This window comes from Lithobates pipiens, unplaced genomic scaffold (assembly GCF_037356315.1).
Source record: "Lithobates pipiens isolate NorthernLeopardFrog02 unplaced genomic scaffold, aLitPip1_a1.2 Scaffold_13, whole genome shotgun sequence".
NCBI lineage: Eukaryota > Metazoa > Chordata > Amphibia > Anura > Ranidae > Lithobates > Lithobates pipiens.
Genome location: NW_027507718.1, coordinates 82,449,698 through 82,462,164, shown reverse-complemented (window position 1 = coordinate 82,462,164; position 12,467 = coordinate 82,449,698). Strand labels below are relative to the sequence as shown.

At 44.4% G+C, this 12,467-nt stretch overlaps 1 protein-coding gene across 2 annotated transcripts in view; it reads right to left on the bottom strand.

Moving 5' to 3' along the window:
- LOC143974141 (prostaglandin reductase 1-like) overlaps nt 1-12,467 on the bottom strand; it is a 77,728-nt gene that overhangs the window by 23,053 nt on the left and 42,208 nt on the right. For both annotated transcript variants that reach the window (XM_077475254.1, XM_077475253.1), the window contains exons 4-5: nt 11,440-11,499; nt 8,020-8,187 (exon numbers count right to left, since the gene is read on the bottom strand). In XM_077475254.1, the coding sequence (XP_077331380.1) occupies nt 8,020-8,187; nt 11,440-11,499 (228 nt within the window). The remainder of the gene's footprint in view (nt 1-8,019; nt 8,188-11,439; nt 11,500-12,467) is intronic.

Here is a 12,467-nt window from a genome sequence, read left to right as displayed (position 1 = left end):
ATATAGTGGGTGTGTTGGTTGCCACAGGATGGGCATGTCTCTGTATTTATCGATGAACAGAAGGAGGAAGCTATGGTCATTGAAGCCGTCCATAATGTCTGCAAGACACAACACAAGACAAACCCTAATGTCAGTCTAAACTCCACTAATGCAGGCCTCAATCTAGAAGCAGTGTAGCCTAGTGATGTACCAAGTTCCAAATTTTACCTTTGTTTGCACGTTCGTCGCGTCAGCTTCTCCCTCTGTTCACCGATCATACGGACGACACACACGTGTTGCGTTTTATATACAGTGTGCATGCGGGAAACTCTGCCCGCCCCTGATGTTCTTTCCAGACTATTCCCCGCCCCTTCGCTTCCAGCGCGATGGGGAGAGCACATGGCGGAGAGAACACAGGTGCGCACTAATAATAGTTCCACTAATGAGGAGGAGGGTGAGGAAAGCCCGGAGCCTGAAACGTCACGATCCAGGAAGATAAGATTTAAGGCCTCAAATATGTCTTTTGGAGAGATGTTGGAGCTGGTCGACATGAACAGGACCGACTATGATGGGAAGTATGGACCTTACCCAAACTCAAATATAAGAAAGGCCAAGATCATGAATAAAGTTGTGAAGAGTCTTCAGAAGAATTTTGGGGTACACCGATCCATGGATCAACTGAAAAACGCTAGTCAGACCTGAAACTGAGGGAGCACGAGCAGTACATAAGGATCAAGCGTGTTCTTGACAAAAGTAAGTAGTTGTCGTGTGTTCATATGATTATTATTGCTTGCATACTGCTCCATGTGCTTTGATTTCATGTTGTGCATTTTAAAATGGCCACTTTCAAGTTCATGGTTTCATTCGTTCGTAGGAAACATCGTTCTTCCGGTAAGTATTCCAGCTGAACACAGTGTTCCCAATAATGTTATGACCTTGAAGCTCGGACAAAATAAACAATTGGACAACACTTCCAAACAATGTTTCATATTGTTAATTCTGCCCTCTGTGTGCTAATTCTTTATTTTTTTCCATTCTCATAGGGGAGAGAAGACTCGGCAAGTATGAGGACACCAGGGACCACACCCCTCCCAAAGAAGGGCAACTTCCAAAAGCAGAAACAGAGGAGCAGGAGGAGGAGGAGGAAGGAGAGATCGTGGAGGTTGGGCAAATTGTCACCACAACAGGTGAGTGTCGGAGAACACAGCTTCCGGTAAGCTCATCAATGTATGTCACCATATTTTTATTACATGGTGTGTTTTTTTTGCTTTGTTTTGTAGGTGATGTGGAAGAAGATTCCCGTTTTACCAGTGAAAGTGCCCAGATCCAGATTGGGGAGATAATGGGGGTGCAATCGGTATTTGGAAAATATCCTGCAAAACATCAATGATGTTAAAAATAAAAATAAGAACATCATTGATGTTTTGGGGAGAGTGTGAAACACCAAAAACTAGATAGAGTTTTATTTTTGCTATTTTAAAAACAAAATGTTGTATTTCTCGAAATTACAAATTTGGAAGATGCACACAGTGTGTCAACATGTGCTATCTCCCTTCATGGGGGATCAATGTACGTGTTTTGTGTAAAGTGTCTGAGATGAAGGGGTTGCAGCCCCAAAGCATGTACATTGATCCCCCATGATGGGAGATAGCACATGTTGACACACTGTGTGCATCTTCCAAATTTGTTTTTTTCAGGGGTGACACCCCATGTGATGAAGGCAATATCAGCCCAGTTTTACATACTCATGTCTGATATTGTCTTCACTTTTCAAAGTTGAACTTTGTAAGTTCATGTGTTCTGTATTTTACGGTTTGATACATGCCTGTTTACACAAAAACACCAAGTAAACCAAATTTTGATTAAACTCTGTTTTTGAAACACACAATTTCTTGGTTTGTTGTAAAAACCTTTTCAAAACGCACATGTGAATGTGCTTGGATTAAAAAGTTTAATTATCAACAATGTGTGGCTTCCTTTTTCATTGCACCAAAAATGTATTTGGAGTAAAATTTAAGTTTGTGCTGAGAAGGAGTGTGATTTACTAAAGGCAACTCCACTTTGCACTCCAAGTGCAGTTTCAGGTGTACTTTTGCAGTGCACTTGTAGTGCATAGTGGATGTGCCTTTAGTAAAAAACACCCACAGTGAGGTGTACATTTTGACAATCATGCCATTTTCCTGCCATGGTGCAGAAAATGAGCACAATTTTGGTCAGTAATGTACTACATACATTAATTACAAAAACAAGGTGTGTGTGTAGCAGACCCACAACATAATAACATTATCTGATGAAGAGACTGTCCCCTCATCTCGCTCTGAACTTGGGTTTGCACTGTTGGTGAAAAAGGCACAACTTGAAAAAACCTAATTATACCTAGGAGATACCTAAAACCAAGCCAAGCAGTAAATGAAGGCGTTTCAGATAAAAATGTATTCTTAAAATGCCGCTCAGACATTGTCTGGCATATCAATGCCCCCCCTACCCACAAAGTAGTCCATGTATTGTGTTCTAACCTCATGAGCGCTTTGGGGGGGGCAAGCCAGGATGAGCATGTTCAAGGCCCGTGAGGTTATCTTCATTTTCCAGCAAGTCTGCTTCTTGTTGGCCAACTGAGACCGCATAGTTCATAGAAACTTTTTTCATAAAATTGTGCAGAACACAGCATGCCAGCACTATGTGATTCAGTTTGTATTCCGCCATGTGAATAGGCATAAGAAAAAGGCAGAACCGGCTAGCCAGTATACCAAAAGTGTTATCCACCACTCTTCGGGCTCTGGACAGGCGGAAATTAAAAATCCTATGCTCTGGGGTGAGGGTCCTCATCGGGAAAGGCCGCATCAGATGGTTCGCCAGGGCAAACGCCTCATCCGCGACGAAGACACATGGGAGTCCTTCCTGATTCTCCTCTGAGGGTGGCAAGCCCAGACTGCCACTCTGGAGACGCCAGTAGAACTCTGTCCGTGCAAAGACTCCACCATCCGACATCCGTCCATTTTGTCCCACGTCCACATACAAAAGTCACAGACACCACCGCCAACATCACGATACTATGAAACCCCTTATAATTATAATAGTACGACCCCGAGTTGGGTGGTGGGACGATGGAGACGTGCTTCCCATCTATTGCTCCTCCACAATTGGGAAAGTCCCAACGACTGGCAAAGTGGGAAGCCACAGTCTGTCATTCCTGTGGCGTTGAAGGACACTGTGGAGTGAAACAAGAACAAAAATTAGTAATTTGACAAATCAACATTGCAAGCAGATTAGACACCAACATTTTTGGTCAAAATTAGTCAAACATTTTGGGAACTGAGTATTTAAAGCCTAAAGTCTAATGTCCCCTTATGAGAGTCATCACCCCCCCATCCCTCCCCCACCCCCATATCCCCCCATCTGATGGGCCCTTGCTAAAAAATGAGGGGGGAATGTTTTGGACAGGTACCCCTCTCCACTTGATTGAGAGCTGAATGGCTAAATAATGTGTGCTACTTTGGGAAGCCCCTCCTTAGTTACACTATTGGCAGCCCACCGGAAGTGTCATAATAACAAAAAGAAAACAAAATGAAAGCACTTTTCGACATTCTGCTATTACATATCCAGATAATTAATCGGTTAAAAAATCAAATAATAGCATTTGAACGTATTGAGGCAGGCCCTTGCACTACATGCTTAGGTGAATTCATCCATAAATGTGAGCATCAAAAAGGTAGATATAGTGTGTATTGGGTTTGGTAAAGTTAGCAGATAGAGGATTGCTATCAGCTGAGCTAGCAGTTGGGGGGAGGGGGGTTACTAATGAGTTTGGCACAACCCCAAAAAACAAAATGAATTGAAGCACACACATCACATTTGTAAACATTTTAGGGGGTGTTTAGGCGAAAGCAATACTATGGAGCTGACAAAAGACATTAGTAAGTGACTAGACTATAGTTTTATGGGCCAAGAAGAGCATGGTGGGGAAGTTAGTGAGGCAAATATGCATGAGGACAAAGGGGCAGAGTATATGAATTAGAGCATATTGCAATGATGGTAATTAGGGAATGAGGAAAGAAATGCAAGACATTAGCGAGCATGAAATACATAGAATGTGATGTTAAAGGATAAAACTTACCTTCATATAGTCCTTCTGCAGGACCTGAATGATGGCAGAACAGGTCTCTGGAATAATAATCCCCAGAGCCTGGGGGGAGATGCCTGTAGAGAACTTGAGGTCCTGAAGGCTTCTCCCAGTCGCCAAGTAGCGCAACGTGGCGATGAGCCTCTGCTCCGGAGTGATGGCTTGCCGCATGCAGGTATCCTGCCTGGTGATATAAGGGGTCAGCAAAGCCAGCAGATGGTGAAAAAAGGGGTCCGTCATCCGGAGATAATTCCTGAAATCATCAGGATTATTCTCCCGGATCTCATGGAACAAAGGCATGTGCGAGAACTGGTCACGCTGGCGCAACCAATTCTTGATCCACAAACGCCTCCCCTCCCTGTTCATGGACCGGGCTTGTTTCAAAGTAACAACCCCAACACAAAGCCCCTGCACAGCACAAACTCTACGATGAGTACGTAGACAAAACATGGTTTGAAAACGGTCGGCTCGTGAGAACGGACACCAGAAAGCACCGATAAACAGCAAGGCCTGAAAGAACGGACCTGAATAGCAGAAGCAAGCAGACAATAAAAAATGCCTTTCAAAGCGTACTATACCAAGATATAGTCCACAATGATCAACAAATACTTACTGACTGCACGCACTGATTATCAGATACGCAAAGACAAGCACAAACCGAAGAGCAGTAGCGATCTGAATCACAAATCTGAAAAGCGCGAATTGTCTCTCACCAAACTTCTACTAACACGCGATAGACACGAGATCAGCAGAAGGAGCCCAAAGGGTGCCGGACGTGGTGCTGAACTTCCCTTTTCTAGTCCCGCCGTACACGGCTTACGTCACCGCGTTCTTGGCAAAGGCAAAATCCGACAACTGGGTCCGACCGTGTGTATGCAACAGTTTCGGACACAATCCGTCAGACAAAATCCGTCGGATTTTTTCCCCCAAAAATAAATTTTTTGATCACTTTTATTCCTATTACAAGGAATGTAAACATCCCTTATAATAGGAATATGGCATGACAGGTCCTCTTTACAGTGAGATATGGGATCAATAAGACCCTACACCTCACCTCTAGGCTGGGAAGCCTGAAATAAAAAAAAAAAGATTCTGGCTTTGATTGTATTGGCGAGTCGGTAGAAGCACCGGAGGGCGGAAGGAGGGGGGACGGGGACGTCTATGGCTGGGTATTGCAGGGTATCTCCGAGTAAGGCTGGGTATCTCTGAGTATGGCTGGGTATGGCAATTTATGGCAGTATATTGGCAGGGTATTGCAGAGTATTGGCAGGTTATTGCAGAGTATTGGCAGGTTATTGCAAGAGTATTGGCTGGTATTGCAGAGTATTGGCGGGTATTGCAGAGTATTGGCTGGTATTGCAGAGTATTGGCTGGTATTGCAGAGTATTGGCAGGGTTTTGCAGGGTATTGGATATTGCGGAGTATTGGCAGAGTATTGGCTGGTAATGCAGAGTATTGGCTGGTATTGCAGAGTATTGGCGGGTATTGCAAAGTATTGGCAGGGTTTTGCAGGGTATTGCAGAGTATTGGCTGGTATTGCAGAGTATTTGCAGGGTTTTGCAGGGTATTGGGTAGTGCAGAGTATTGGCAGAGTATTGGCTGGTATTGCAGAGTATTGGCGGGTATTGCAAAGTATTGGCAGGGTATTGCAGGGTATTGCAGAGTATTGGCTGGTATTGCAGAGTATTTGCAGGGTTTTGCAGGATATTGGGTATTGCAGAGTATTGGCAGAGTATTGGCTGGTATTGCAGAGTATTGGCTGGTATTGCAGAGTATTGGCGGGTATTGCAGAGAATTGGCAGGGTTTTGCAGGGTATTGGGTATTGCAGAGTATTGGCAGGGTTTTGCAGGGTATTGGGTATTGCAGAGTATTGGTGGGTATTGCAGAGTATTGGCAGGGATTTGCAGGGTATTGGGTATTGCAGAGTATTGGCAGGATTTTGCAGGGTATTGGGTATTGCAGAGTATTGGCAGGTATTGCAGAGTATTGGCAGGGAATTGAGGGGTTTAATTTGGTGAGCAGCGATGTGGGTAATGCAGATGCAGCTCACAGCGCTGCTGACACGATCTCTCCCCTCTCACTGTACCGATCGGTAAAGAGAAGGGAGGAAGGAACCGGCGTCATAACATGGCACCGGTTTGTTTACAAGTGATCGCTCCGTCATTTGACGGAGCGATCACGTGGTAAACGGCCGCGATGAGCCGCCGTGATCCGTGATGCGCCGGGTCCACACGGATGCTCTCGAGTGCGCGCCCCAGGGGGGCGCACGAGAGCAGAATTCTGGAAGGATGTCATATGATGGCCTCCCAGAGTTAAGAAACCGCCCGGGAGCCGTCATTCGGCTATGGGGCGGTTGATAAGTGGTTAAGGGCATCCCAGTCTTATGGCCCAAACACACGATCCCAAACAGTTTTTTTTTTTGCATGCTAGTCGCATATCGAAAATGGAGTGGTTACTAAAGTGATAAAAATTCTCATACGACAGAATATAAAATCGGAAGTGATGTCATAGGGGCCAGACATTGTGCTGCCTGGGACCAAGAATTAAATGCTGCCCCCCCCCCCCCAAAAAATCACGCTCACCAAACGGCCCCCACATTCATTATTTTATATCGTGATAACTAAAGGGGACCGGTCATGGCGGTCTACATGTATAGGAATATAAAGAGGACCTGTCATGGCACTATGCATGTATATAGGAGAATAAAGAGGACCTGTCATGGCTCTATACATGTATATAGGAGAATAGAGAGGACCTGTCATGGCACTACACATGCATATAGGAGAATAAAGAGGACTTGTCATGGCACTATACATGTATATAGGAGAATAAAGCGGAAATGCACTTCTGAAACAATGGTCAAGCATTCCCATAGACACACTTCAAAACCTTGTGGACAGCCTTCCCAGAAGAGTTGAAGATGTTATAGCTGTAAAGGGTGGGCCAACTCAATATTGAACCCTACAGACTAAGACTGGGATGCCATTAAAGTTCATGTAAAAGCAGGTGTCCCAATACTTTTGACAATATAGTGTATATAGGGTTCATGAATGTGGAAGTTAGACACATTTTGAAGACTGCAGCAGCCATAATCATATTCATCTGTGTTTTTATTTTGTTTATGCCTGTGGCGCAGAGTTATCATTGTTATTTGTTGACACCTTAAAACACAGTATTTCACAATTTACTAAAACTTGTGCACACAGAATCTAGTGCAGCTCTGCATATAAACCAATCAGCTTCTAGGTTTTATTGTCAAAGCCTAATTGAACAATCTGAAGTTATAACCTGGGATTGATTATGCACACCTGCACCAAATTCTGTGTGCACAGTTTTAGTAAATCTCCCCCAATCTGTAGGAGAACTCCAGTAAAAGAAATCACCAATAAATGCATGCACAATTTTTTGGCAACTGCAAAAGTTCTTTTATTAATTGGCTGGAAGGTTTAGCAATGGGAAACACTTTTTGAAAATAAAAAGTGCATTTTATATACAATTATATAGATCAGACCAAAATGAGGGACAAATGAGGAGGAATGAGGGACATAGGGACATTGCTCCAAATCGGGGACAGTCCCTCGAAATCAGGGACAGTTGGGAGGTATGCTAGTCAACTCTGAAACTCACAAAGGCAACCTTGTCATAAATATGATTTTGGAGCACCTAACAGGCTTGTAAAGGTCTCCAACATTAAAAGTAATCAGTTATTCATACATCATTCATAATGGTGAATTGTCAACATTCACTAATGTTTTTCTTTCATGTGAATGTAGCCCAATGAAGGTGATAAGATATCATTACTCTTATAAAATATACATATGTAAATATGTGAGGTGCAGAGGTTTCGGAATATAACTGTTGCGGTAATAATCCAATAATTAGAGCCTGAAAGCATATTTAGGTGTTAAAAGTAGTTTACCCTGGCATTCCAACAGATCCAAGTGCCAATGAACGTGACAGTGATTCGGGCCAGTTGGATGGTAAGGCGCGCAATTCTTTACCATCTGATATGAAGTGTGTTGTCCAGCCTGCACGTGCTACATAATAATCACCTACTGCAAAGGCAGGATTCTTACTTTCCACAACCCTGAGTAAAAAAAACAACAAAAAAAAAAAAGCTCAGTTCCAGAATTTTGCATTAAATGTTTTACTGTGTCATCATAAACAGTGATGGTTGTTGTAGGCAAGTAGACAAACTCATCCATCAAAATCATTCTAACTTGACTGAATCTTTCCTCTCACCAGTCTGGGATGAAAACGAAGGGAACCCTTTAGTACCAATTGTGGAAGAGAGTTCCACATCCTTATCACCCTGAAAGTGAAAAACTCCCTACGCAGCTTAAAGGGGTTTTAAAGTAGGGTGACCAGACATCCCCGGTTTCCGGGGGCAGTGCCCGGATTGAGGACACTGTCCCCGAACCAAGTCTGTCCCCGGTTTTGTCCCCGGATTGCATTAGAACAGGGGCTGGGGCAATTTCAAAGACAGAATAATCAGTGCAGAATAAAAAAAATAAAAATCTGAATTACACCCTCCCCACTCTGCCGCTCCTACGAGCTTAGGGGGTGGGGTGTATTTTTTTCATTATCTGTGCCCCTTTCTGATGATCATGTGCTGGTCAGAGCGGAGAGAATATTTCTTCAGTTTTGGGTGCATGCCCGTTCCGCACCTGCTCGCATGTTCCTCTGCCTTGGCTCAAGTCCCAGCCAGCCACCTGCCCATCTCCTTGCCTTCCCTGGCCGAGTGTTCTTCCTCCGCTCCCCACCAAGTAGTAGCCGGGGCCCAGAGAGTAAGACTTGACAGGCTGTGAGGCGGGCGGCGGTGGTGACGGGTAGAGAGTCGCTAATTGCCGCCATTACTAGTATAAAAATAAATATGTCCCCAATTTAATTTAAAAAATCTGGTCACCTTATTGTAAAGGCAATTTTTTTTTTTAAATAACAAACATGTTATACTTATCGCCACTGTGCAGCTTGTTTTGCACAGAGTGGCCCGAACATCCTCTTCTGGGGTCCCTCGGCGGCTGTCTCGGCTCCTCCCCATAAGTACTAAGCACCTTCATGCAAGCTCTCTCGCAAGGTGGATAGTTCTCACGGGCGCGCTCCCGTGATACAGCCAATGGCAATAGCCGCTCACTGTATCACTCAGCCACGCCCCCTGGCCCACCGCGTCATTTGATGTGATTGACAATAGTGCAAGCCAATGGCTGCGCTGCTTTCAATCCATCCACTCTAGCCAATCAACAGCCAGGCTCAGCGGCGAAGAGGAGAACGAGGACGAGCGCAGCAGGGGCAACGGGCACAGGTAAGTAAAACGGGGAGGCTGGGGGGACCGGTATTGTCAGATGTTTTTTCACCTTAATGCATAGAAGAGGTATTTGTATATCGCTATAATATCTCCTCTCAAGCGTCTCTTCTCCAGGGAAAATACATTTAGTGCTTGTAGCCAATTCTCGTAATTGAAGTCCTCCAGTCCCCTTATTCATTTTGTTTCCCTTCTCTGGACTCTCTCCAGCTCCAGCACATCCTTCATACTCCAGATGTGGCCAAACCATCGTTTTATAACGTGGCAGGATTATAGTTGTGTCTCTGGAGTAAATTCATATTTTAATCAGGGCTGGCGCAAGGATTTTTGACACCCTAGGTGAAACCTCATTTTGACACCCTCCCCCCCCCAGCTCCACCCCTGTCTTCACCCCCTTTGTCCTGCCCATGTATACCCCACCTTTTTAATGAAGCACCCATCAAATGCAGCCCATCAAATGCAGCCTCAGCAGCGCCCATCAAATGCAGCCTCAGCAGCGCCCATCAAAGCCACCTCACCAGTGCCCATCAATGCAGCCTCACCAGTGCTCATCAAAGCAGCTTCACCAGTGCCCATCAATGCAGCTTCACCAGTGACCATCAATGCAGCCTCACCAGTGCCCAGATGCTTGTTGCAAAGAGAACAGAGTAGTAACACCAGTGGCCGGGCGCCCCTAGGCAGCAGTACGCCCTAGGCAGCTGCGTAGTTTGCCTAGTGGTAGCACCGGCCCTGATTTTAATGCAAGCTAATAGCCTGTTGACTTTGCTTGCAGAAGCTTGACATGCTATTGCTCAGTCTGCCTTCTACCAGAACCCCAGATCTTTCTCCATTCTTGATTCCCCCAGAGGTTCTCCCCCTAGTGAGTAGTTTGCTTCTTCCGCAAAAACTGAGATTGAGCTATTTATACCAACCTCTATATCATTTATAAATTAATTAAAAATAATTGGTCATTGGGGTACAATCCATGTACTACCAGCTTTAGAGATGGAAAAAATCAGCAGCAAAATAATGGCTAGTACTTCCATAAATATTTAAAGGATAATTTCACCTTATTCTACATGTCATGCCCATATGCAGGGTGTAACATGTAACATGTTGCTAACAAACTGCAACCCTCCCAAACCCCCCCCCCCCGCGATCCCCTGCTGTGACAGCTAGTGTGGCTCCTATCCCCCCCAGCTGGCTGTCACAATTAATTTAAAAAATGGCAGACGGGGGCTGCTTCACCTGCCCAGGAACGTCACTCATTCACAGTCCTCTGTAAATGGCAAACTACAAGCCCCCACAACCTTTGCAGCTGTCAGATTGTAGTTTTCAATGAACTACCACATCGCTGTTATAGTTCATTGAGTCTTCCTGTCAGATTGTATCCATACCTCCCAACATTTTGAGATGGGAATGAGGGACACCTACTAGCAAATGTATGTAGGCATAGGACACACCTCCTGCCACACCCCCGTAAAGGAGAATTCATTAAAATAATTTTTTTTTACAAATGCAGCCATTTAGAATTTGTGTGAAAATTTTAGCACTGGGAAACACTTTTTGAAAGATAAAAAGTGCACATTATATACAACTATATAGATCAGACCAAAATGAGGGACAAATGAGGGGGAAAGAGGGACAGAGGGACATTGCATCAAATCAGACAGTCCCTCGAAATCAGGGACAGTTGGGAGCTATGTGTATCTGCTTGCATGTACAATGTATGGGCACCCAGATACACTGACAGATCTGCAGGAGACCTGCGTGGCACTAGCAATCTTCTGAACATTTGTGCAATGCTTTAGATGCTCCAGAAACAAAAAATAATAAATGCACATTTGTTTTTAACCTGCAACAAAATGTGCATTTATTATTTTTTGTTAAAAGGTGAACTTATCCTTTAACATTTTTTTTTACATTTGAAAAAAAAAAGTGTAAAAAAAAAAATGCCTTCATTTCATTTGAAAAAAACGATTTTGCTGTGCTTTGTAATATAATCCTTTGCACAGTCTCTGAGATATAATGTATATCAAAAGAAAATGAACGTGATACCTGGCAACCTGGGTTCCCATCATAACATCCCCATCCTTTAGTGCTTGCACACTGTATGGCCTGAAAGATATCAAATGTCAGTGTTTTATGATACAAGAACATTGGTAAAAATAGGACAGATAGAAAAGTCAAACTACATTTGATAGATCAATCCATGACAGAACAGTTTCAATGGAATAGGTATAATGCATACAAAAATTACAATTTTGATTTAATAGTATCATCATTTCTTATTAAATCCAAAACCAAATGTCAATGGTAGCTTTTTGAATGTATTACAGTCATACCCCACTTTTAAGCACACAATGGGGTTTATTTACTAAAGCTGGAAAGTGCAAAATCAGGCTCACTTCTGCATAGAAACCAATGAGCTTCCAGGTTTTATTGCCAAAGCTTAAAGCGGTTCTTCACCCTAAAGGGGAAGTTCCGCTATTCTGATCCCGCCCCCCCCTCCGGTGCCACAATCGGCACCTTTCAGGGGGGAGGGGGGTGCAGTTACCTGGATAATCCAGGTAACTGCACACACTTCCGGCCAGACCGCCGCAGAACCCCCGCAGACGCCCCACCCCCCCCCCCACCGTTGTGTTCTGGGAAACACACAGTTCCCAGAGACACAGCGGGGGACCATAAGAGACGCGCAGCGCGATTCGCGCATGCACACTAGGGAACGGGGCAGTGAAGCTGTCATGCTTCACTTCCCGATTCCCTGACAGAGGATGGCGGCGGTGGCAGCAGCGAGACGAGCGATCGCTCGTCATCTGCCGCCGACATCGCTGGAACCTGGGACAGGTAAGTGTGATTTTATTAAAAGTCAGCAGCTGCAATATTAGTAGCTGCTGGCTTTTAATATTTTTTTTTTAGGTGCAGCTCCTCTTTAATTGAACAAGCCGAGGTTAGAAGCTGATTGGTTTCTATGCAGAAGTGAGCCTGATTTTGCACTTTCCAGCTTAATAGTAAATAAACCCCATTGTGTACTTAAAAGTGGGGTATGTCTGTATTTATTTGTGCAGTGTGATTGGTATCAGTGG